Source organism: Sitophilus oryzae, unplaced genomic scaffold (genome assembly GCF_002938485.1).
Source record: "Sitophilus oryzae breed Bouriz unplaced genomic scaffold, Soryzae_2.0 scaffold_499_pilon_pilon, whole genome shotgun sequence".
NCBI classification, from domain to species: domain Eukaryota; kingdom Metazoa; phylum Arthropoda; class Insecta; order Coleoptera; family Curculionidae; genus Sitophilus; species Sitophilus oryzae.
Genome location: NW_022147083.1, coordinates 3,735,529 through 3,758,059, shown reverse-complemented (window position 1 = coordinate 3,758,059; position 22,531 = coordinate 3,735,529). Strand labels below are relative to the sequence as shown.

Below are 22,531 nucleotides of genomic sequence, written 5' to 3'. Positions count from 1 at the left end.
TCTAATGAAAATTTTCATAGCCCTCTTGGTTTCTGAGCTACAGTGTCTTTTTGAAAATTTTGCAATTTGGGACAGCCACAGTATCTTCGTTATTATGAAAGGGATCGAGAAGGTGAAAACTGATTTTTGTAGAACTTTTTACGTAGAATGCACTGGCGTAGACTATTTTTCTTCGAATTTTTTTTGAAAATATGAACTAAAGTTGTGTTTTTCAAATGAAACACTCTGTATAATAATTATAAATCATATGATCCGCCTTACTATGAGCTTCTCAAAAATATATAACACTCTATATTTATTTTTACTATTTACTGCAATATTTATTAGTTATTGCAATATTTTCTTAATTAAATTTATATTTAAATGAAGAAAAATTGAAGAAATGGATGAGAAAATAGAACTTGACAAATGAATATAGTAGATTCTTTTGTCAATTCTGTAGAAATCTTTCGGCATTTTAGAGTAGAACATATCCCACATGAAAATTTAAAAGTTTTAATAGAAATTTCCTTATATTGTCCAGGCACTAGTGTTGCTGTTGAAAGGGTATTTTCACTGGGGAATGATTATTGGAACAGTAGAAGTCGCAACTTTCTGTAAAAATATTATCTGCCGCCTTCACAGTCAAATTTAATATGCAAAATGAAAGTTGTTCGGATGTGGCTACATTATTAGACGAACATCCTCATTAGCAAAAAAAACACTCCGAAGAAAAATATGTTTTTAAAAGAAAATAAAGTTTATATCGTTTTTTTTCTTCTTTTTTATCACCTATGAAATACTTGCAAAGTGTACTCTTTTTGAACAAAGAATAGTTAGTCACCTTATATTTACTGCAATATTTAAAAGATATTATTTTCTTATTAGGCACTGATAGATAATAAACAAATCAAAATGGTATCTACTATAATAATCATACACATATTAAAATTTTAGTTAGTTTCTTTTTTATAACGGGATTTATTATAACGGGATGGGTTTGCAAATATCTTAAATCTTGCCTCATAGCATTTTGAAAAATGGTATCAGGTCTTCGACACTGTTGTAGTTGCCACGATACATTTCATACTGATCTACTATCATCCTATCTTACTGAAAGTATATTTCACGTAAATTAGATAAAGGAATATCTAAAATTTCCAAATAGTTGTAGAGAGTTAACATAAAGAAATAATTAGTGACTCCCAAAATAAAACAAAAGACAGATAGCAGTATATACTTATATATATATATATATATATATATATATATATATATATATATATATATATATATATATATATATATATATATATATATATATATATATATATATATATATATATATATATATATATATATATTATATTACGCTAATAGGATTCGCGGATGATATAGTTTTAGTAGTTACTACAAAAACGGAAGCTTTACTAATGACACTAACTAATACGGCCCTGTTAAGAATATCACATTGGATGAATGGGAAAAATTATCCTTGGCCCCAGAGAAAACAGAAGCAGTACTTTTAACTAAGAAGAGAAAAATAAACACAGTCGTCTTCAATGTCCAAGATGCTATGGTTAGACCAAAGAACTCTATAAAGTACCTTGGAGTATACTTGGACCAAAAACTGTCGTTTGCTGTGCATATCTCAAAAACCATTGAAAAGGCAGGGAGAACAGTCACAGCCCTTTCAAGACTAATGCCTAACGTAGGAGGTCCTCGGACATCAAAAAGAAGAATTCTATCTAGCGTAGTACACTCACAAATATTGTATGGGGCACCAGCCTGGCATGAAGCGACCAAAAATAAAATTCTCATGACCAAACTAAGTAGTCTTCAAAGAGTCCTGTCGATAAGAATATGTAGCGGGTATAGAACAATCTCGACCCAAGGAGTTGGTGTTATTGCGGGAATACCTCCAATCAAGCTGTTAATAGAAGAGCGGCGCGAACGGTATTTGAGCACCCCAAAAACTATTGCTAATACAAAACTAATGAGGAAATGCAAGAAGAATGGGAAAACGGTAAATATGGACGCTGGACATATCATCTCATCCCAAACATAGCAGCATGGATAGAAAGACCCTACGGCGACGCGGACTACTTGCTGACTCAAGCGCTGTCTGGGCATGGTTGTTTTAACAAATATCTTTATGAACGAAAAAAATCCACTACTAGCAACTGCCACTATTGCCAGAAAGAAGATGATGTAAAGCATACAATGTTCGAATACCCAAACTGGTCCATAGCAAGAGAAACCTATCTTCAAAAAACAGGCATGTAATTTACAGCAGAAAACATGATGAGGAGCCTAATAGAGTCCAAAGAAGGATGGAACCACGCATATATGGCAATTAGAACAATTATGGCGACAAAAGAAAGTGATCATAGATCACATGTATGAGAGAGGAAAAAGGAACAGACATAGAAACTACAAGTAGAATGTGAACCTAGAACGCTCTGCCAAGAGCTGAGAGAAACATCCAGCACATCGTTTTCGAAGTAATGCGAAAGCGGTATCCGAATCGATTTGCTGTGGAACAGAGGGTGAAGGGTTTAGTCGGTCGGTAGTACCAATCAGACACTGTCTGGGCACACAAGAGCGCGCAAGCAGCACATTCGTCTGATAGCAGATTCCTAATCCCCGCTTTAAAAAAAAAAAAAAAAAAAAATATATATATATATATATATATACCGTATGATCGAGAAAAAACGGCGTCAACGATGGCTATGAAATGAAGGTCGCTGTCATTATATATATATATATATATCCAACAGAGGATAGGAATAGAGGGATCTTTGGCAACCGACATCGAACGCCAACAACTTATGTGGTACAGACATATCCAGAGGATGGATGACACACGACTTCCAAAACAAATTATGCAATGGATACCCCAACATCGAAGAAAACGTGGAAGACCTAAGAAGACTTGGAAGGAGGGTGTCACAAGAGCAATGAGTGCCAGAAATCTAAGCGAGGGACAATGGAACGATCGGAGGACGTGGAAGTTAGGCATTGGACAACGTCGCAAGACGTTCTAAACCGATATATATATATATATATATATATATATATATATATATATATATATATATATATATATATATATATATATATATATATATATATATATATATATATATGAAAAAAATCCACCACTAGCAACTGCCGCTATTGCCAGAAAGAAGATGATGTAAAGCATACAATGTTCGAATGCCCAAACTGGTCCATAGCAAGAGAAACCTATCTTCAAAAAACAGGCATGTTATTTACAGCAGAAAACATGATGAGGAGCCTAGTAGAGTCCAAAGAAGGATGGAACCACGCATATATGGCAATTAGAACAATTATGGTGACAAAAGAAAGTGATCATAGATCACATGTATGAGAGAGGAAAAAGGAACAGACATAGAAACTACAAGTAGAATGAGAACCTAGAACGCTCTGCCAAGAGCTGAGAGAAACATCCAGCATATCGTTTTCGAAGTAATGCGAAAGCGGTTTCCGAATCGATTTGCTGTGGAACAGAGGGGGAAGGGTTTAGTCGGTCGGTAGTACCAATCCGACACTGTCTGGGCACACAAGAGCGCGCAAGCAGCCCATTCGTCTGATAAGCAGATTCCTAATCCCCGCTTTAAAAAAAAAAAAAAAAAAAATATATATATATATATATATATATATATATATATATATATATATATATATATATATATATATATATATATATATATATATATATATATATATATATATATATATATATATATATATATATATCGGTTTAGAACGTCTTGCGACGTTGTCCAATGCCTAACTTCCACGTCTTCCGATCGTTCCATTGTCCCTCGCTTAGATTTCTGGCACTCATTGCTCTTGTGACACCCTCCTTCCAAGTCTTCTTAGGTCTTCCACGTTTTCTTCGATGTTGGGGTATCCATTGCATAATTTGTTTTGGAAGTCGTGTGTCATCCATCCTCTGGATATGTCTGTACCACATAAGTTGTTGGCGTTCGATGTCGGTTGCCAAAGATCCCTCTATTCCTATCCTCTGTTGGATTTCTTCGTTTCCGACCCTATCTCTTCGGGAAATTCCTAAGGTTCTTCTATAGGCATCCATTTCTACCACCTCCAGTTTTTTTCGGTTAGCTTCCGTTATTCGCCAAGTCTCTGCACCATAAAGTAGACTGCTCTTTACCAGGGTCTCGTATATATTGATCTTCCGTTTCTTCCCTATTTAATTTCCCCAAAATACTCCATTCAGACAGCCAATTGTTCTTCTAGCTTGTGATATTTGTTTTTTAATTTCTTTGTCATCTTTAGCTGTTGTATCAGATATCACTCCTAGTGTAGTCATTGCCGGCTTCTATCTCTTCATTTTCTAGATGCACGCTAGATAGTTCTGCACCAATAGGTAGATATTTAGTTTTTCCTGTATTTATTTCCAAACCCCATCGTTGATATTCCTCTTGTAGTTTTCTTGTCATGTACTCCAAATCATCTTTATCGTTGGCCATAAGAACTTGATCATCTGCGAACTGCAGGTTATATAGACAGGTATCTTCCAGATTAATGCCCATTCGATTACATTTTCTCTTCCATTGTCTCAAGGCCTTTGCTACATATATTTTAAATAAGTGGAGGGAGAAACACAGCATCCTTGTCGTAGACCTTTATTGACAAAATATCTTCCAGATAATGTGTTGCCTATTTTAATTGGTGATGTCGATTCTTCGTACAAGTTTTTCAGAGCTCTAATTAAGGTGTAGTTAATGTTGGTGTCCTGTAGTATCTTGAATAGTCTGTTAACTGGAACGGTATCATATGCTTTGTGAAGGTCAATAAACATGAGCTGTGTCTCCTGATCAATACTACTTTTTTTCTCTATTAGTTGTTTTAGACAGAAAATATTATCGGTACAGGTTCTCCCAGTCCGAAAACCAGATTCGTGTTCCGAGCATTCCTCCTCTTCTTGTTGTTGGTATTCCTGTTCTATTAAATCTCTAAGGATCCGTCCGTATAATCGACTTAAGGTACTTGTTACTGATATACCTCTATAGTTGGAGCACACTTGTTTATTTCCCTTTTATGGATTGAGGGTATATAGGCGATTTTCCACTCTTTTGGTATTGGGGCGCCGTTTAAGAATCTATTTATACACCAGGTTTAGGCTTTAAATAGGTTTTCTGTTCCACATTTTAACAATTCACCTGGAATATTCTCCGGTCCCGGGCCTCTGTTACTTTTCAGTGCTGCCACTGCCTTTTTCGTTTGCGGTATGTCGATGTTAATAACTTCTCCGGAAATATTTATCTCTGTGGGTGATATTGTGGCGTATTCCTGCCTATTTTCCGTTAAGAGTTCTTCGTAGTGTTCCTTCCATTTATTCATTGGTATTAATTGTAGCTGGGCCGTCTGTTTTTCTGAGGTTTTGACTTGGTTTATGAACTTCCATGACTCGGCACACTTCCTTCCTCCCAAATAGGTATTTATTTCTTGACATTTCTTATCCCATATTTCTCGTTTTGCAGTTCTTATTTTTTGTCTTGTTGTTCTATATATGTAGATATAATCTAGATATGCGACTCCATCTTGTTGTTGTTTACTACTTAGCCATTTTTTGTACGCGTTTTTCTTTTCCTTAATTAAGCAATCTATTTCTTCATTCCACCATATGTTGTTACTTTGAACCTGAGCTCTTGATCCAAGAGCTTCTTCCGCTGCACTGTGAAGATTGCTTAGAATATTTGCGTATACTTCTTCAACGCTATTGTTCTTACTTGAACTTAGAATATTGCGTATACTTCTTCAACGCTATTGGTCTTATTGAGTTATACTTACTTCTGAGTTATACGTTTTTCATCCAATCTTTTATGGTAAAGTTGTCTGGTACTCTCGGTTGTTAGGCTATCCAGATTATATCGCTTAGATTCAGTACGTTCGGTATGCTCATAATTTCGATTGGTTTCCCCTCTTTTGTCGCGTCTGAATGGGAATTTAATTTTAGCTTTGACTAAGTAATGATCTGATCCACATGTAATGCCTCTATATGGTCGTACATCATTTATCTGAAGTGTCGTTTGTTGTCTTACTATGACGTAGTCTATTATTGATTTTAGATTCCTGGTTGGTTGTGTCCAAGTGTATTTATGTATATCCTTGTGATTCTAAAAGCCATTTATGAGTTTTAATAGGTGACTTTCACATATTTCTATTATTCTTTCGCCATTATCGTTTTGATTTATTTCTCCATGTGGGCCTACTACTTTATTGTTTGTCCTGCGTCCAACTCTACCGTTAAAATCGCCAAGGATTATAAGTTCTCTTCCATTTCCTATTTTTGTTATTTCTTCATTGAGTTTTCCAAAGAAATCGTCCTTCTTATGATACGGCTCGTCATCAGAAATTGCATAGACTCCAAAAATGGTGACTGATTTTTGATTTATATTCATATTAACTCTAATTATATTTTCATCTATGCTCTCAAAGTCTATGATATTATTTTGGTGTTTTTTTTAATCAAAATGGACACACCTCTTTTTGCTCTTTCATGTTTTGCAACACCACTAAAAATATGCACATAATTGTTACTTAGTTCTGTGCCATTGCCTTTTCTTTTTGTTTCAGTTAAAGCTACAATATCCATTTTTAATACTTCTAACTCTTTAGTGATTTCCTCAATCTTTCCGCTGATACTTTGTACATTCCAAGTGCCAATATTCATTGTCCGTTTCCGTAGCTTACGTTGTCTTCCAATAGTTCCGTCCGAGTTTCGGAGGCAAATGTTAGGCTTTTTGGTAAGTATGTGTTTTTCTAAGTGACAGGGAACCAACCTGACGCCTAAACCCCCAACCTGGAGGGCCAGGTAATTTTTAATTAAGGTTTTCTTCCTTTAGAATGGTTGTTTTTCCGGACTTCGGAGACCAATCTTACCCTCGAGGTTCTTCCGCCTTCTAGTTTATTCCTTCCGCCGTTGACCTTTTGACCTGTACCCTAGTCAGGGACCCTTACAGGGTGCTATCATCCGGGCCAGATGAACCCTGGTTTTTTACGAGGTTGTTACTCCTCCCCCTCCTCCTTCACCATCTTTTCGTTGATGGGGCCCCAGGCTTGGGACTGGTATAGCGGAGTTTAGCAGTATACTTTTAATAATTCTTTAGTTTATTTTATTATCAATCATGCCCTACTAATAAAAATATTTTTCTAATAAAATCTTTTAAGTATTGCAGTAAATAGTTAAAATAAATATAGAGTGATATATAGTTTTGAGAAGCGTTTGGCAAGCCAGATCATATAATTCATAAACATACAGGGTGTTCCATTTAAGAAAACATAACTTTAGTTCATGTCTTAATGTATCGTCAAACAAAAAAAAACGTCAAAAATATTATTATCGTATAATAACAGACTACGCCACTGTAATCTACGACGCAAAAAGGTTCTTTAATAAACAGTTTTCACCTTCTCGATATCTTCGATGGGGTGGTGTCCCAAATTGCAATTTAAAAAAAGCTGTAGGGATTAACCATTATAGAACAAGCAATTTTTTTATGAAGATTTTTCTCAAAATGTCAATAATAAAAAAGTTTTTCCTCTTGTAAAGACAGTCCGGGGATATCCTGTAGGAATCCATCAGGAACATAGTAGTTCCTGAGATCATTTTTTAATACCATTTTCCATAATAACAAACCATTCAAAATATAACAGGATATCAAATAACGTCCGACACATCATTTTTATTCTCCTACTTTCCACTTATCAATACGTTTTTCATAAAGTGACTGATTATTAAAAAGCCAAGGAGTTTTATTATTTTGTAATACAAGAGCTTCCGAGCTTAACGAAAATAATACGTCTCCATAGGAACCGTTTCCCCATCGAGATTGAGCTGTCTCAAAGTTGAAGAAAATAAGCTTCGTTATTTTTTTTCTTCTAATACACATTAGGGTCAGAAACGATCAATAATCGTTAATAGGTGGATATATAAGAAGGGTGAATTTATTATTATAATAGGGAAGTTTCCTATGCTATATACATAATAAAGGTTTTAAACTTAATTGAAGTTTAAGTTTTGCCCAAATTATAACAAATAATGACAAAATCTGATAATCTGATACATATTCGTATAGATAATTGAATAAAATTAATTAAGGTTTCTGTACTAATGACACCTGCAGAATGATTTTAAAATAATATAAATAGAGGAATTTATACTTAGGAATTGCTTTAGAAGCTGTGAACTTACTTTACTTTTTCGTATCGGGATGTCTGTTAGCCCAGTAAGGAGCTTCGTCGTCCAATGCTTCCCGTTTGGCCAGCCATAGGTTGTCGAGGGTACATCTGTGTGACATTACGATTATTTTTAGTGAATTTCTCATATTGAATCGACTCCTACGATTCGTTCATTTGAACGAACCACATGCACAATTTACGTTTCATAAAAACAAGGATCGTAACTGGCACTAGCGACCGGCGATAATTTCGTCGGACTTAAGGTACCAGTAAAAGAAAAATACAGTTCTTTCATTTTTTTTTTCGACAATTCACGGCACTGGCTTAATTGGTAGGCATGTTTCATGTTTTTCAATTTCCGCGTAATTATGCAGATTTCAACCTAATTTGTGCTTGCTACTTAGCCTTTTTTATATAAAACTTAATATTAGGCCAAAAAATTAGGTAAAAGTTTAAATTTCACACTTACGCGCGCTGCGATGACGTATGTAGCCCTCGCCAATACGATTGGCTGGTTTTCGTCTTGATTATTTCAACTGGTGAATTTTGTGATGTTGGCAGCATTGCTATTTATTCAATGTCAAAATGACATTGTTTCCAATTGTTTATTTTTTATTTTAACTTAAATTTGCATTTAAACTACATATTTTCAATAATGCTAAAAAAATAATTCTTCTATTGTTGGATAACATTTACCAGTAACTGTAATAAAATGTTTTTGTACGCGCCGAAAAAGATAGAAAATAGTAAATGCTGTTTTTTTTTCAGAAAACTTCTCTTCAGCTATGAATGTGATTTCAAAGCATTTCAAAGTGAGTCTATATTATGTTTGAAAAATTAATTTGAAAAATTAATTTGATAAAAATATAATTCCGGATAACTAAGATTAATAGTATTTCCGGAAAATCGCAGTTATGGTATAAAACAGGTACGCTACAATCTGACCATGAAAAGTACGTCTACTATCTGACCAATAAAAGTCAGAGAAGATGAACAAGGCAATTAGAAAAATTCTATTGGCACCAAGAATGTTAATAAATACGTTCATGGTTAAGGTATTTCAGAAGACTATTAATAAAATACATTGTATAGATAAAATAAGGCTCTAATGGAGTGCCTTTTTACATAAAATCAAGTAAATATTTTATTTTAAAGTGTTGTTATTAAATGTGTTAATATGTGATCAATAATGTTTATTATATATGCCTAAAATATTATTTTTAAGAGCTATATATTATATCAGGAAGATTCGAAGGAACATACATGTTCTATTACATATATACATATAAATACATATAAATTTATGAAATTAAAAGGCAAGTAAATATAAAGTGTTTTAATTACAATATTGTAATTATTTACATTTTGATGGTGATGAGAGTTACTGAATATCAGGGCAGTCAATTTACAATTAACCCGCTACAAGAATATAAAATATAAATATTATGAGACACTATTATAAGACAAGAATGGCAATAAAAGTTGCTAGAAAGTAAGATGTTATCTTCCTTCATTCTACATAAATCATAGCATTGTTTACAAATAATTAAAATAAAAATATAAAGAGATAAATAAAAACATACATATATTTAGTTATAATATAAAAATCACCAGTGATAGTTGCACAGCTTAAAAATTTAGTTCCCTCCACTTTCTGTACACTTTTATCATTGCAGTGACATAATGTTCACTTGGTGTATTTTTGTTTGATTTTACAGAAGCCATCTTTTTATTGAACGAATCCAATGGAACTGTTATCATTATGATTCACTCTATGCTCTATAAATAATGGTTTTATTACTTTTAAATAACATCTTAAAGAAAAAAAATCTCACCTTCATATTTTAACTTCTTTATTTCAGCACTTAAGTATTTTAAATTGTCTATATAAAAACTGTCCACCATATACTCAGTCACCATTCGAAAATTATCCGAAAAAGCTTTTTCAAAGTTTTGAGCCATTATGATAAAAAATCTAAGTATTTTAAAAGTTATAACGAAAATACTGAACTGAAAAGGACGAAGAAAAGTAATAACAAAATCCAAAATGGCTGCGCCCGATACGCATGGGCCAGGCAATCAGTCATACCAACATATGATATGAAACTTCCTTTTCTACTATGTGAAAGGTGATTGGTGAAGGCTATGTACGTCACAACTCAACCGGGAATGTTCAAGTTTGAAATTATAATTTAATTTCTAAAAAGATATCATGGAATTTTTCCTAATTTCCTATGTATTGTAAGTAATGAAGACCTAATCTATGCAATACAATGCTTTATTTGCGAATTTATATTTTTTTGAACATATTATCAATCCACTTCATATACCGGGTGCGTCTCAAAAGTACATTATTTTTCGGAATTAATTCTTATGCTGACTTTTAAGCCAGAGAAATAAACTTTATCAAAAAATTTGATTGCTTCCTTAAATGTATACAGGTGTATCAAAAACTGCTGAATTTTTAGAATTGCGAAAAAACAATATGTCTAATATTTCTTTTCTCTATATTTTCAGAATCTAGTACATTGTTGGAGGCTACAGTTCTTGAGGTGAGTAAAAGTATTTAAATATACCTAATTTTTTTATTAGTTGTTAACGGATACGGTTGGAACATTTAATACACCACTTTATTTTTCAACGTTTATACAATAAAAATATTATTCCAGTGTATTTTTCAACACATCAATCTGAAAAACCTTTATTAAAACGATTTTATGATTTGGTATTTTTCATATTTTGGAGTTTTTGGTACTAAACTAATTGAAAATCAATGTTTTTGTTTCCATCACGCACAATTTTTTAAATAATTTTTAAGGTGTTATATTTACATACCAGCAGGTTTTTATTAACTCATCAAAGATAAACTGGAGGAGAGCTGTTCTTTTGTAGAACGAAAATGCTTCCTTACCTCTTGCTCATTCTATGCAAACGAAAGAATGCTAATACGAAAATTTGAAACTACTGCTAGAGAAAATCAAATACAAGGACTATAGTTGTATGATTTGTGGTGACTTAAAAATTGTGGTACTTCTACTAGACCTAACAGTCAGGGTATTGACTGTAAGTAGTTGAAAGATAGTATTGAAAGATGTTTTTATTTGTGAATGGCATAATAGAAAACTATGCTCGTGTACTCGTGTAACTCGTGTACTTGTGAAATACTGATGACACACATCACAGGTACATGCGAGAGGTAGCCGACGCTCTGTATAGAGTATGGCACTGTAAGATAGTAGAAAAGACAACAACATTGGGTGAAAAATAAATGGCCAAAGAGGCCAGTTTTTTTAATTTAGCTTCCGGATCAAAAAATATTCACGAAAGTCTAATTGATCCACACAAAATTCTCTTACCACCGTTGCCTAATAAACTACACGGATTAATAAAACAACACGTTAAAGCTTCAACTAAAGAAGAAGCATGTTTTAAATACCTGATATGTGAAAATTTTCCCGCTCTATCAGATGCAAAACTAGAGGATGGAATTTTTGTAGGTCATCAAATAAGGCAATTAATGGAAAGTCAAGATATTGTGAATGTTGATCGAAAATGAAAAGGCTGCATAAATTGCAATTAATAAAGTTTTTGAGGTAAAAATAAATATCCAAATTACGTCGACATTTTAAATAACATGCTACAGAAATTTAGGCAATACGACTATACAATTAAATTTCAAATACTTTACCACCTTATAATTTTTTCTCTAAACAGAGATAGTAAACTAAACCAAACCCAAAAGTTTGGGATTAAGTTTTTCTGAAAACGGATTTGTCATCTATAGGTGTCCTACTTTTGATATCCGAGTGATGAGAAAGTGGGATCTTTGGGGAAATTAAGATACAGGGTGATTCATTATCAATTATGTGAAATCGAGTATTTTTTGAGTTACCGAGTTATTTTGTGTGTTTTTAACGTGAAAAAATGTATTTGACATTGATTAATTTAATAATGTAGGTTTTTTCATAGGTATAAGTGATAACGAAGAATCTTATATACAGGGTGATTAAAAAAAACAAAATATATTTTCACGTTAATTGAAGGTAAAGCGAAAAATTAAATTTTTGCATTTTGTATACTTTGTAAGTATGTATGTACCTAATGTATTAGTAAAAGAATAACAAACACATTTTTTATACAGAGTATTTGAAAAATAACATTACTTACAAAATAACTTAACATTACTAAATTGATTTTTAAGTGCTTTAATTAAAGTGCATCTCGCAAGAATATGTCCTCCATGTTGAGAATAAATGTTTATATCAACTGAGTTCCAAATTCTTTCTTTATTTGCCAGTAGTTCTTTCACGGTTTGATTATATGGAATATCTTCTTCGTCGTTATTTTGGCCTGATCGTCGTTTGGCTAACAAAACAGCTTTTTGGCCCATAAATCTGTTTGGACAATCCAGATGGTATCTGGCGTCTACTGCATGTAGGTCTGCTACATAGCCCGCGCTAATCTTAGACTAACTTCAGAAGCCCAGGTATCATTCCTTTTTATACAGGTTTTCAAAATCGCTTCTTTAATTACCATTTTTTTAGAGTTGTCTTCTAAAGCGCGGAATTGGCTTTCCATCGATGTGGGTGCTTTTCATCTTTTTCTAGTTCACAGTTTAGTCCACAAAACAAACAGTTTTCTTTGAGGATAAAGATTGGCACTTATGAACGTCGCTGTATTTTCTTACTTAAACTTCCAGGCTTGTTAATGGCATTGTCCGGGGATAAGGTTCTTTTCAAATGTGTTTTGGATGTGTACGCGTCGAAACGCAGCCTCTGTGACATAGTAAACGAAAATCCTTGTCCGCAGTGATGTTCTCTTCCAATTTTTCACATTTACCATCTTGATACACTTTGCTATACTTTATAATAATTTCTATGCCTTGTGCACCGGCAACTGAAAGTTTTTCACTTTTCTTCTGGCAGGAAAACTTCCAGTCAAAAAAACACTTTTCACTCATGTTTAACTAGGTATTATTGTTACAATCAAATTTTAATCTGAGAGAGAAATCACTGTTATCTCTCTGCCAACACAACATGATCCACACATCCGCACACAACATCATCAGCAGATGATGAATGCATGTCCAGTGCAAAAGTAAAAGTGTTTTGGTGTATTGTGGTGAATTAGTGTTTTATTTTGCTGGTACCGGTACTATTTAGATGAAATTGAAGTAGCATAATAATTGTATTCTAAATTAAATCCCATCAAAAACATAAAATGTAAAAAATGCCAAGTATCGCAACACAATTCTTCCACTATAAAAAGTTGTGAGATCTCGTGTAAAACCAAGTCAATTTATTTTATTTGGTTTCTCTTTAAGCATCTATTCAACAATTTTGTTATAAATTGTTAGTATCAATATTAGAGATGTTTATTCCTGTAATATTATATTGACTTGGCAATTGCTAGGGTTTCCGAAACCGGAGCTGTTTTTCGGAACCGGGAATTTGGGGACCGCGCCTCTTAGGAACCGGGATTTCCCGTTTTTTTTTGGTCCTTTCGGTACTCACTAATTTTTATTCAATGGTGGTGCAGTTCATCAATCAGAAAGCAAGAGATGGGTTTTCAATGGATGGGTTTTTAACATGAACACATGGAAAGAAAAAAGGTATAGAAGAAATAGGTAGCTTAAATTTCACATCAAACAACATAAACCAAGTTAACTGAATCTGAGACAAAAATCCTTAAATATTGAATTAAAAATGCAAATATCCTATAAAACATAACATAATAAATATTATAGGAACTTCAAAAGAGAAAAGAAGCAAGAACAATAAGAGAGAAATAGCATCATTACTTTATTTAGAACAGTTTGATTTCGAACTTCTTTCAGTGCCTATCCTCTATGGATGTTGGCAATCATGTTGGTCCATATAATCCTATTGACAGCCGCCATGAATAAATATACGGTCGTCATTCCCGTCCACTGTCTAATATTTTTCAGTCATGATGTTCGTCGACGTCCCTGGCCTCTACTACTATCTATTTTGCCCTGATTGATTTCGACCACTAGAAAGTATCAAAGGACTTGCTCACGTAACAAACAAATAATGTTTAATTATTGTTACCTAGGCCCGGTTCAGTGATGGCCAAAAAGATCTGAACACTAGTTGGTAGTATTAATTAGAGTTTCCAGAACCGTACTAAAATATGTTTTTTCAACGATTGTCGAGTTCGTCAATTAGCAAGCAAAAGATGGTTCTTAAAAGTAAAACCGATAATAAATTGAGTTTCAGATGAAAATAATATCAAATTATTAAGGCAAGAGTAAGTAAATATGAACACAAATAATGAACACAAGCGAAAAAAAAAAAAGAAAACACATAGGTAGGCTTCAAAACTACATCAGACAACATCAACCAACCTCGAAACCAACTTAACAAAATTAGAAAAAAAAACACACTTAAAATTTTCAATTAAAGATGCAAATGCCTATAAAAACATAACACAAAAAATATAACTAATACATTCAGCAATATTATACTAAATAATAAAATAACATATTTAAACTTCAATAATTGCTAATAATAAACATTATAGAAACTTCAAAATAACTTCAGAAGTAAGAACAGTAAGAGATAGCATCATTACTTATCTAGAAGAGTTTGATTTGAACCGCTAGAAAGTATCAAAAGTTTTTCGCACGTAACAAAACATATATTATGTTTTTAATTATTATTACCGAGTCCCGAAAAAGTACCAAAAGAACCGGGAATTAATAATTTCGAGTCCCGATTCTTTGATGTCTCAAAAGAACCGGGAATTTCCGGTGCTTTTGGTACCGGGATTTTCCGGTTCTAAACCCTAGCAATTGCACGATATGATATTCTATACTAATTAAAAAACATTATTTTTAAGGGCACTGTTTAGATTTACTTAGTAATCCAAATTTTTTATTTTTCAAAATGGTAGATTATTCTTTTATAGAAACATTAATTAATAAAGAATAATTACCACAGTTTTCAATTAGAAATATTCAATTTAATAATTTAAAAATGATAAATTATTAAATTGCATATTTCTAAATGACAATTATTTGAAACTGGACAACCAACTTAACACTTACACATTAAAATAATGAATGAAACATTTTATTTTAGACTGTCAAATATTTTAATGAAAATAAGATTGCGTACCTTCCACCTACGCTTGCCAACAGCCTACATCATCAGTTCTAATAAAAAGCCCATATTTGGTTTACCTAACATTGTAGACATATCTGACCAAACAGCTAAGATAACGGTTTATTTCCCTACCTGCTGCCGAGATACTATGCAAATATTTATCTTAAAACGATGTTCTTGCTATACTGTTTTCAAAGATTGCTATAATTCTATAAACCTCTGTGGAAGTTTTGCTTACTTATAGTAAATACATAAATATATTCTCTGTGTAACAGAGGCTTCTTTGAAGTGTAAAAGGTACAAAACAAAGTATATAAATTTATATAATTACGGTATCACTCACAACCTAAAATATAAACATTTAAACATGTTGGTAAAATTTTGTTATAATAACAAACGTAAACAATAATTTACTTTTAGTTACGTAATCGAGGGCGCGATTTTTAAACTCATTGTTGCCAACCATGGATATATTCGGTGCCGTGCTGAGTAACTGGACTTTAAATTTCGCGCTGGGGATTCAGGTGGTAGCTCTGCTGTAAAAAATGTCAAGTTGCCGCATTTATTTATTTATTTTCTGACATTGTCATTCGTTTTGACACTTCAGTTTTGTATTACGAGTTTTTGGTTTAAATCTTTGAATAAGAAGACTAAGGAAGGAGCATAATGATATCCATGTATTCATGCATGTTGGGCGGAAAAAGCTCTCTAGGGTGGGGATCCTTGACAGTTCTGTTTGACGATACATTTGACACATTTGAATTTGATTTGAAATTTTGTGGATTTGTCAGTGTTTACGGAGCTTATTTTATGTTATTTATTATTTATTCTACTACTGATAGTTGTATAAAGGTAGTAAATCTAGATGGAAATTGTGGCAGAACTTAAATTAACAGTGACACTATCGCGATTTATCGAAAAAGACTCTAAAATAGTTGGTTGTGTAGCGTGCGGTAGATCTCGGCAAAAATTGAGTCAAATAATGGAACAACTTTTCGCTAGTAAGTGACTATATAATATACATACGTGTAGTAAACCGATCATTTATGAAATTCACTTAAATTAACTAAATTATATATTTTTCTTGCATTTTAGCTTTTATTTATTACTTGTCAAAGATTAGATGTCAAAGAATTTAGATTTTAGAATTTGACTTACCTGCTTCAGTAGCGTATCGGTTGTTTGTGTTAATAAATACTTATTATAACTTATCTATTTTTATTAGAATTATATATTTTTATAACAATTTTAATAACTACCAACATTTATTCACAACGTAAAATAAAACAACAAATTATTGAGTCTACCCCACGTATACCCTACATCATAGTTTTACATTTTTTAAATAAAATTAGAACGACACTGATAAACCAGAATTTAAGTCTGCCATATTTGAGGCCCATCGCGGTGTACCTAAGATTTTTGATATGCTCCTTCCTTAGTCTTCTTATTCAAAGGTTTAAATAAATAGTGGTGAATCAGTGCCTTCTATTAAAAGATCAGCCTACGAGCGAGATTTATGACGTCACGCTAGTTAGATATAACGGATTAATAAATATGTTGTAGAATACATGGAAAACATAATTATTCCTCAGATTTTTGGTTTGTATTTTAAAAATGATATAGTTTACATGAAATATACTTAATATACAGTTAATAACTACAACATATATATCTATTTATAGTAATAAATACTTTGGCAAATAAACTATGAACCATACAAATGCAGCAAATGTTGTACAATGTACAAATAATGTATAGGTACATTAGATAATGGGTAAAATGTAAATATATTTTAAATTTTGGGGTTTGAAAATCGATCTAATTTAACAAAAAACATTCAATATCTACTAATAGTGACGTATTATTATTTGCATTCACAAAATTTATATGTATATTTTGCAAGTATCAATGTTCGAAAAATTATATTTACAAATAATACAATATTATCTAAAAAAAAGGCGTCAGCGATGGCTATGAAATGAAGATCGCTGGCATTTTATATGTAAAATTATTCTAAAATTTTTGGTATTCTTGGGATTTTTAGGTTCGGGAAAAACGCTGATTTAAGTTTTCATTTGGGTTTTCATTATTTTTATTTGGTTTAAAAAAACGTTTCGACTAACTATAGCCTTCATCAGTGTTGTGTCATATGAGAAAAGTAGTGTTGAATATAATCCAAAAAATTACATATACAATATAATTCACACCTCATAATGTTTACTGCAATTAATAAACTAATATAAACTTATCAAAAGATGACCACATATTTTTTAAAATTATTATTCTTAACACTAAAATTATCTACATTGACTATGGAGTACGCAGTAAACATTATGTGCGTGGTGTGAATATTTTATATGTAATTTTTTGGATTATATTCGACACTATTTTTTTCATATGACACAACACTGATGAAGGCTATAATGTTAGCCGAAACGTTTTTTTTTAAACTAAATAAAAATAATGAAAAACCAAATGAAAACTTACTCGGCGTTTTTCCCGAACCTAAATCCCAAGAAAATCAAAAAAATTAGAATATTTAGAAACAAGGTTCAAGAATATCAAATTTTCCAAGATTGTAAAATTCTAGTTAATTATTTTATGTGTACAGTTATTTAGGGAACGTCATCGACGTTCATTTCCAAGCCAACTAGACGCCGATTTTTTTCGATGATACGGTATAATTCTTACGTAAAATGTAAATAACATTAGACCAATTAAAACAAAGAAACATGAATTTCTTAGTATTTTTAGTAACACCTTTATTCTTAAAACTTAATTTTGTATTATGCAAATATACCAATTTTATTGTTATTTTATTCATATTGTATTCAGCCATCACTTAAATATTTGATATTAATTTGGTATTATAAATAATCAACACTATTCATTAAAAGTTACTGAACAAATATATGTTATGCTTGACATACATTATATATTATCAAACAAAAACACATTCTTCTTTTAAACTGTATCAGTCTTGTCTTTACAAAAATCAAAATAATTATCTTTTTCATGATCTTTAATACACATATTCTTTATTTTTCCTTAGATCATAATACCTACTTACGTGTTTGAATCTATCGAAGCTGAACCAACAACACTTGGAGTGGAGATTCCACAATATGAATAAAATAAACATAATTGTCCAGTTTTCATTATTACCATCATGGAAGAATATTATTTTTAAATTTATTAAAGATATTTTCAATAGAATTCTCTTGATGTATAACTCGTACCCACTTTTCTTGCTCTTCTGGACACTTTAGGCTGCCTAGTATAACTATCCTTTCCACCAGGAACACAACAAAGATGAGGCACTTTATGGCCCTCAAAATTAAGTAATTTTCTATAAAATGAAGTGTCTATTTTAAGTGTCTGTTAAGACAAACAAAAAGAGCTTGAGTTGAGGAAAAATGCAATTTTGGTAAAATAAGAGAAAACATTTTTTAACATACGAAAAAAAAACAAAGAATCAAAACAAACAAGATCAACCGAATCTAAACCAAACCAACCAAACCGCTCAGTATGTTTTCATTGCTAGAGCTATAACTAAGCAATTTCCCCCCCCCCCTATGTCGCTGGTGGCGATTTAAAAAATAAATAAAAACATTTTAAAACATATGACGTCATTTTTCCGTTTGAAAAAAAAAGGATGCATGAAATTCCGGACAATTGCTGATTTGGCAACTATGCATCAACTCACAATGTTTGTCAAAATTCAACCTTCACTACTGCTAGCATATCCTTCAACGTAACCTGCCAATGATATCTGAATAAAACAGTTTTTATAGTTTTTTTGAAGAAATTTTACATTAAAAGCTTAATTAAAGGATTGTAAAATGGTTGTGTTATGAGTATATTTAATAAGAAAATTGTTTTTACCCCGCCCAGCACCCCTATTCGCACCCGGTCCCGTAAGTTTGTTTGGTTGAAAAAATACTCAAAGAAACACAATTTCACTTCTCCCCCAGCATATTTGCAATCTCTAAGGTCAATAGAATGTGAGTATATAAAAATTTTCTTATATAGTCGAAAAATAGCCGAAAACCGTATATGCAACAATTACCAATTGTTGTTATATATTTATAATTTATTTATTTTAGTTTCCTAAAATATGTTGTTTAAAAGAAAGTATATGAAAGTAGGCAACGCTGTGTCAGTCAAGCTTAATCGTGACTAAAAGTTTATTTCGTATGAACTGTATTTGCGCATACCAAATGAAATTCATACCTGCGTTAGTTTAATATAATTAAATTAATAATTATAATTTCAACCTAGTAATACTTATCTATACTAAGTGACTGACATACTGATTAATCACGATCCTGCTCAAACCACTCAACGTAAGAAGCTCAGTTTTGGCATACAGGTTGATTCTAGGGTGTAGAGGTTCGATAAGAAGGGATTTTTCGAAATTCCAGTTCCAAGAGGGTGAATCCACCCCTCATATATTACTATATTTTTTATTCAAAAAACGGTCAAGTTTCCGAAAAAACCCTTAAACACGTATATTTTATTTTGTTTTTTTTTTTCATATCTTAAAATTTTTTAAAAATGTATACAGGGTGTTTCGAAAAATCTTGTCATTGATTAATGACAAGATCCTGCTTAAATCGCTTGACGTAAAAAGCTGATTTTTGAAAAACAGATTGACTTTAGGGTGTAGAGAAGGGATTTTTCGAAACTCGAATTCTAAGGTCCCTCAAATATTAAAATATTTTTTATTTAAAAACCGGTGACTTTTTCGGAAAAACTCTTAATCACGTATATTTTATTTTGTTGTTTTACATATTTTAAGATTTTTTATAAATTTATATAGGGTGTTTCATAAAATATGACCATTGAGTAATCACGATTCTGCTTAAACTGCTTAACGTTTAAAGCTGATTTTTGGTAAACGGATTGACTGTGGGGTGTACAGGTTCGATAAGGAGGGGTTTCTCGAATCTCAAATTCCAAGAGGGTGAAAACTCCCCACAAATATTACAATATTTGTTATTTAAGAAACGGTTAGTCTTTCGGGAAAACGCTTGGACAAGCATAATTTTTTGTTTTTTTTATATATTTTGAAATTTTTTAAAAAATCATACAGGGTGTTCCAAAAAGTTGGGTAATTTCTTAACCACGATTCTGCTTAAACTGCTTGACGTAAAAAGCTTATTTTTGGTAAACGGATTTTTCGAAAGTCAAATTCCAACGAGATGAAAGTACCTCTCAAATATTACCAAGTTATATAATAATATCGCCATATTGTTTTTTCTCATGCTGACATAAATGTGAGCAAATTTTATCCAGTTTGTATGTTAATAGAAATTCTTGCTTTGCTTTATCATCACCATTACAAATGATTAATTCGACGCGAACGAAGTCGCTGGTACACGCTAGTTTTATATTATAATATATTTCAATTTTGTTAATTCATTCTTCATAAGTTTCCAATTACGTTATTCATTTCTACATCAGTAATATCATTTCTACATCAGTCTCCACAATTATAAATACATTTAAGTTTCGGTTAAAGAGGTTTATTATTTCTGACTGAATGACATGGCGCTTAATAATTATTATTCTGACAAAAAAAATATACGACTGCTTATCAAATGTGTTACCAAAACGTTATACCTAATATATGATTGTTAGGATTGTATTATACAAAATGATATTTTTAAATCTGGAAATATAAATGCAGAAGCTATCGTGGTTATGTGAGTGATTTTACAGTAAATTTTATTTTCAGTCTATTCCTACATTACAGGGTCTGGCAATAGTGCGTCGGGCATCTGTAGCTCCTAGAATAAAAAAAAACTTGAGAATTATGTTAAAGTGCAAACCTAAAGTATGTACGAGGTTGTATTTCAAGAAAATATTTTAACTTCTATAGGGTGGCCTAAAAAAATTGTGAGTGGATCGGGATTAGTTTTTTTTTCAAATGGAACACCCCGTATATTATTGCATTTATGGGTTCCTCTCAGATCACTTTACATAATCATAAGATATGAGTAAATATATTTCGATAATTTCAGAGATATTAATAAAGAAATAAAAAAAATATATATTTTTCAACCTTCCTTAAAAACATTATTACAAATACAACAACTGTCCTGAAATCAAAACTGTATTTAACTTTGATATAAATATGGTAATTGTATATCATACAGGATGTTCAGCATAGCTGTATATGTATATGTCCTACTCTTTGCAAGCCAAAAATTCTAAAATTGTTTTTAAGTTCTCTAAATAAATAAATAGAGAAATGGCTAAAACTGTAGATTCGTAGTTAAATTAGATTTCCAACACTTTCTCCCAACGGACCCCACTAATTTGATTGGCCTAAATGAGAAATATATAAAGAGGTTTTGACATACAGTTACATTTTTTTATATTCAAGTAATAAAATTCTCGTGATAGCATCAACTTAGAGTAAAAGCTTTTCTAGGTTTAATTCAAAATAGATAGCATAAATAAAAAGAGAAGCGAGCTCAACTGATATTTATTTTTAATTTTAAAATTTGAATCAGTAGGTATATAAAATATTTCAGTCTCCATCTATAATTGCTAAATTTAAAATATGAAATATTTAAAATTTTACATGAATGTTTAATCTCAAAGTTGATTAATTTAACCAACCTACTTATATTTGATATCAATTAAAGTTTTTGTTACGTTAATATTTTAATAGATGGCGCGATTTTTAAATTCATTGTTGCCAACCATGGAAATATTCGGCGCCGGGCTGCATTTAAGCAAAATGTACCATTATATAGCTGCTCTCATTGGTTGAAACCGAGGTTGAAACTAAACGCTGGTGCGTTTTGCCAACCGTCACTAAAACGTGGTACGTTCTGCCATATTCTTTCCAGCATAATGGTCATCATGCAAATGTTTTAAGGGCAATGCATATTACACTATCATGTTATAAGCGCTATTATTAAAATCTTTGATTTTTAGCAATGACCACAGAATTATCCTATTTAATATTTGATCGTCTTTTTAGGACCACCGTGAAATATTAAGAAAACGCCTATTTTATAAAAATATTAGTTTGACACTTCTGAAAAATTGTTTGTTTGATTTCCGTGTGTCGTGGCGTCTCTGTAACACAGACAGGTATATGTGGGAAGGCAATGTACATAATTTAAAATTATTTTGAAATGTACAAGGTGGGTCAGAACTAATCCATACCA

General features: G+C 31.7%; 2 protein-coding genes across 3 annotated transcripts in view; one reads left to right on the top strand and one right to left on the bottom strand.

The window, feature by feature from the left end:
• Positions 1-22,531, top strand: part of LOC115886861 (poly(rC)-binding protein 3) — a 713,764-nt gene that overhangs the window by 155,459 nt on the left and 535,774 nt on the right. For both annotated transcript variants that reach the window (XM_030906168.1, XM_030906167.1), the window contains exon 3: positions 10,732-10,766. The gene's annotated coding sequence lies outside the window, so the exon portion shown is untranslated. The remainder of the gene's footprint in view (positions 1-10,731; positions 10,767-22,531) is intronic.
• On the bottom strand, positions 5,149-6,706 carry LOC115886852 (craniofacial development protein 2-like). Its single transcript, XM_030906156.1, has 4 exons — positions 6,517-6,706; positions 6,249-6,472; positions 5,824-6,149; positions 5,149-5,767 (listed from the first exon to the last, which is right to left on the bottom strand). The coding sequence occupies exons 1-4, from the start codon at positions 6,704-6,706 to the stop codon at positions 5,149-5,151; spliced, it is 1,359 nt and encodes a 452-aa protein (XP_030762016.1).

Coding starts and splice junctions, on each gene's coding strand:
- LOC115886852 (XM_030906156.1), bottom strand. CDS start 6,706: ATGAATATTGGCACTTGGAATGTACAAAGTATCAGCGGAAAGATTGAG. Junction 6,473..6,516: donor ACATGAAAGAGCAAAAAGAG/GTGTGTCCATTT, acceptor ATAATATCATAG/ACTTTGAGAGCATAGATGAA. Junction 5,768..5,823: donor GAAAAACGTATAACTCAGAA/GTAAGTATAACT, acceptor CAATATTCTAAG/TTCAAGTAAGAACAATAGCG.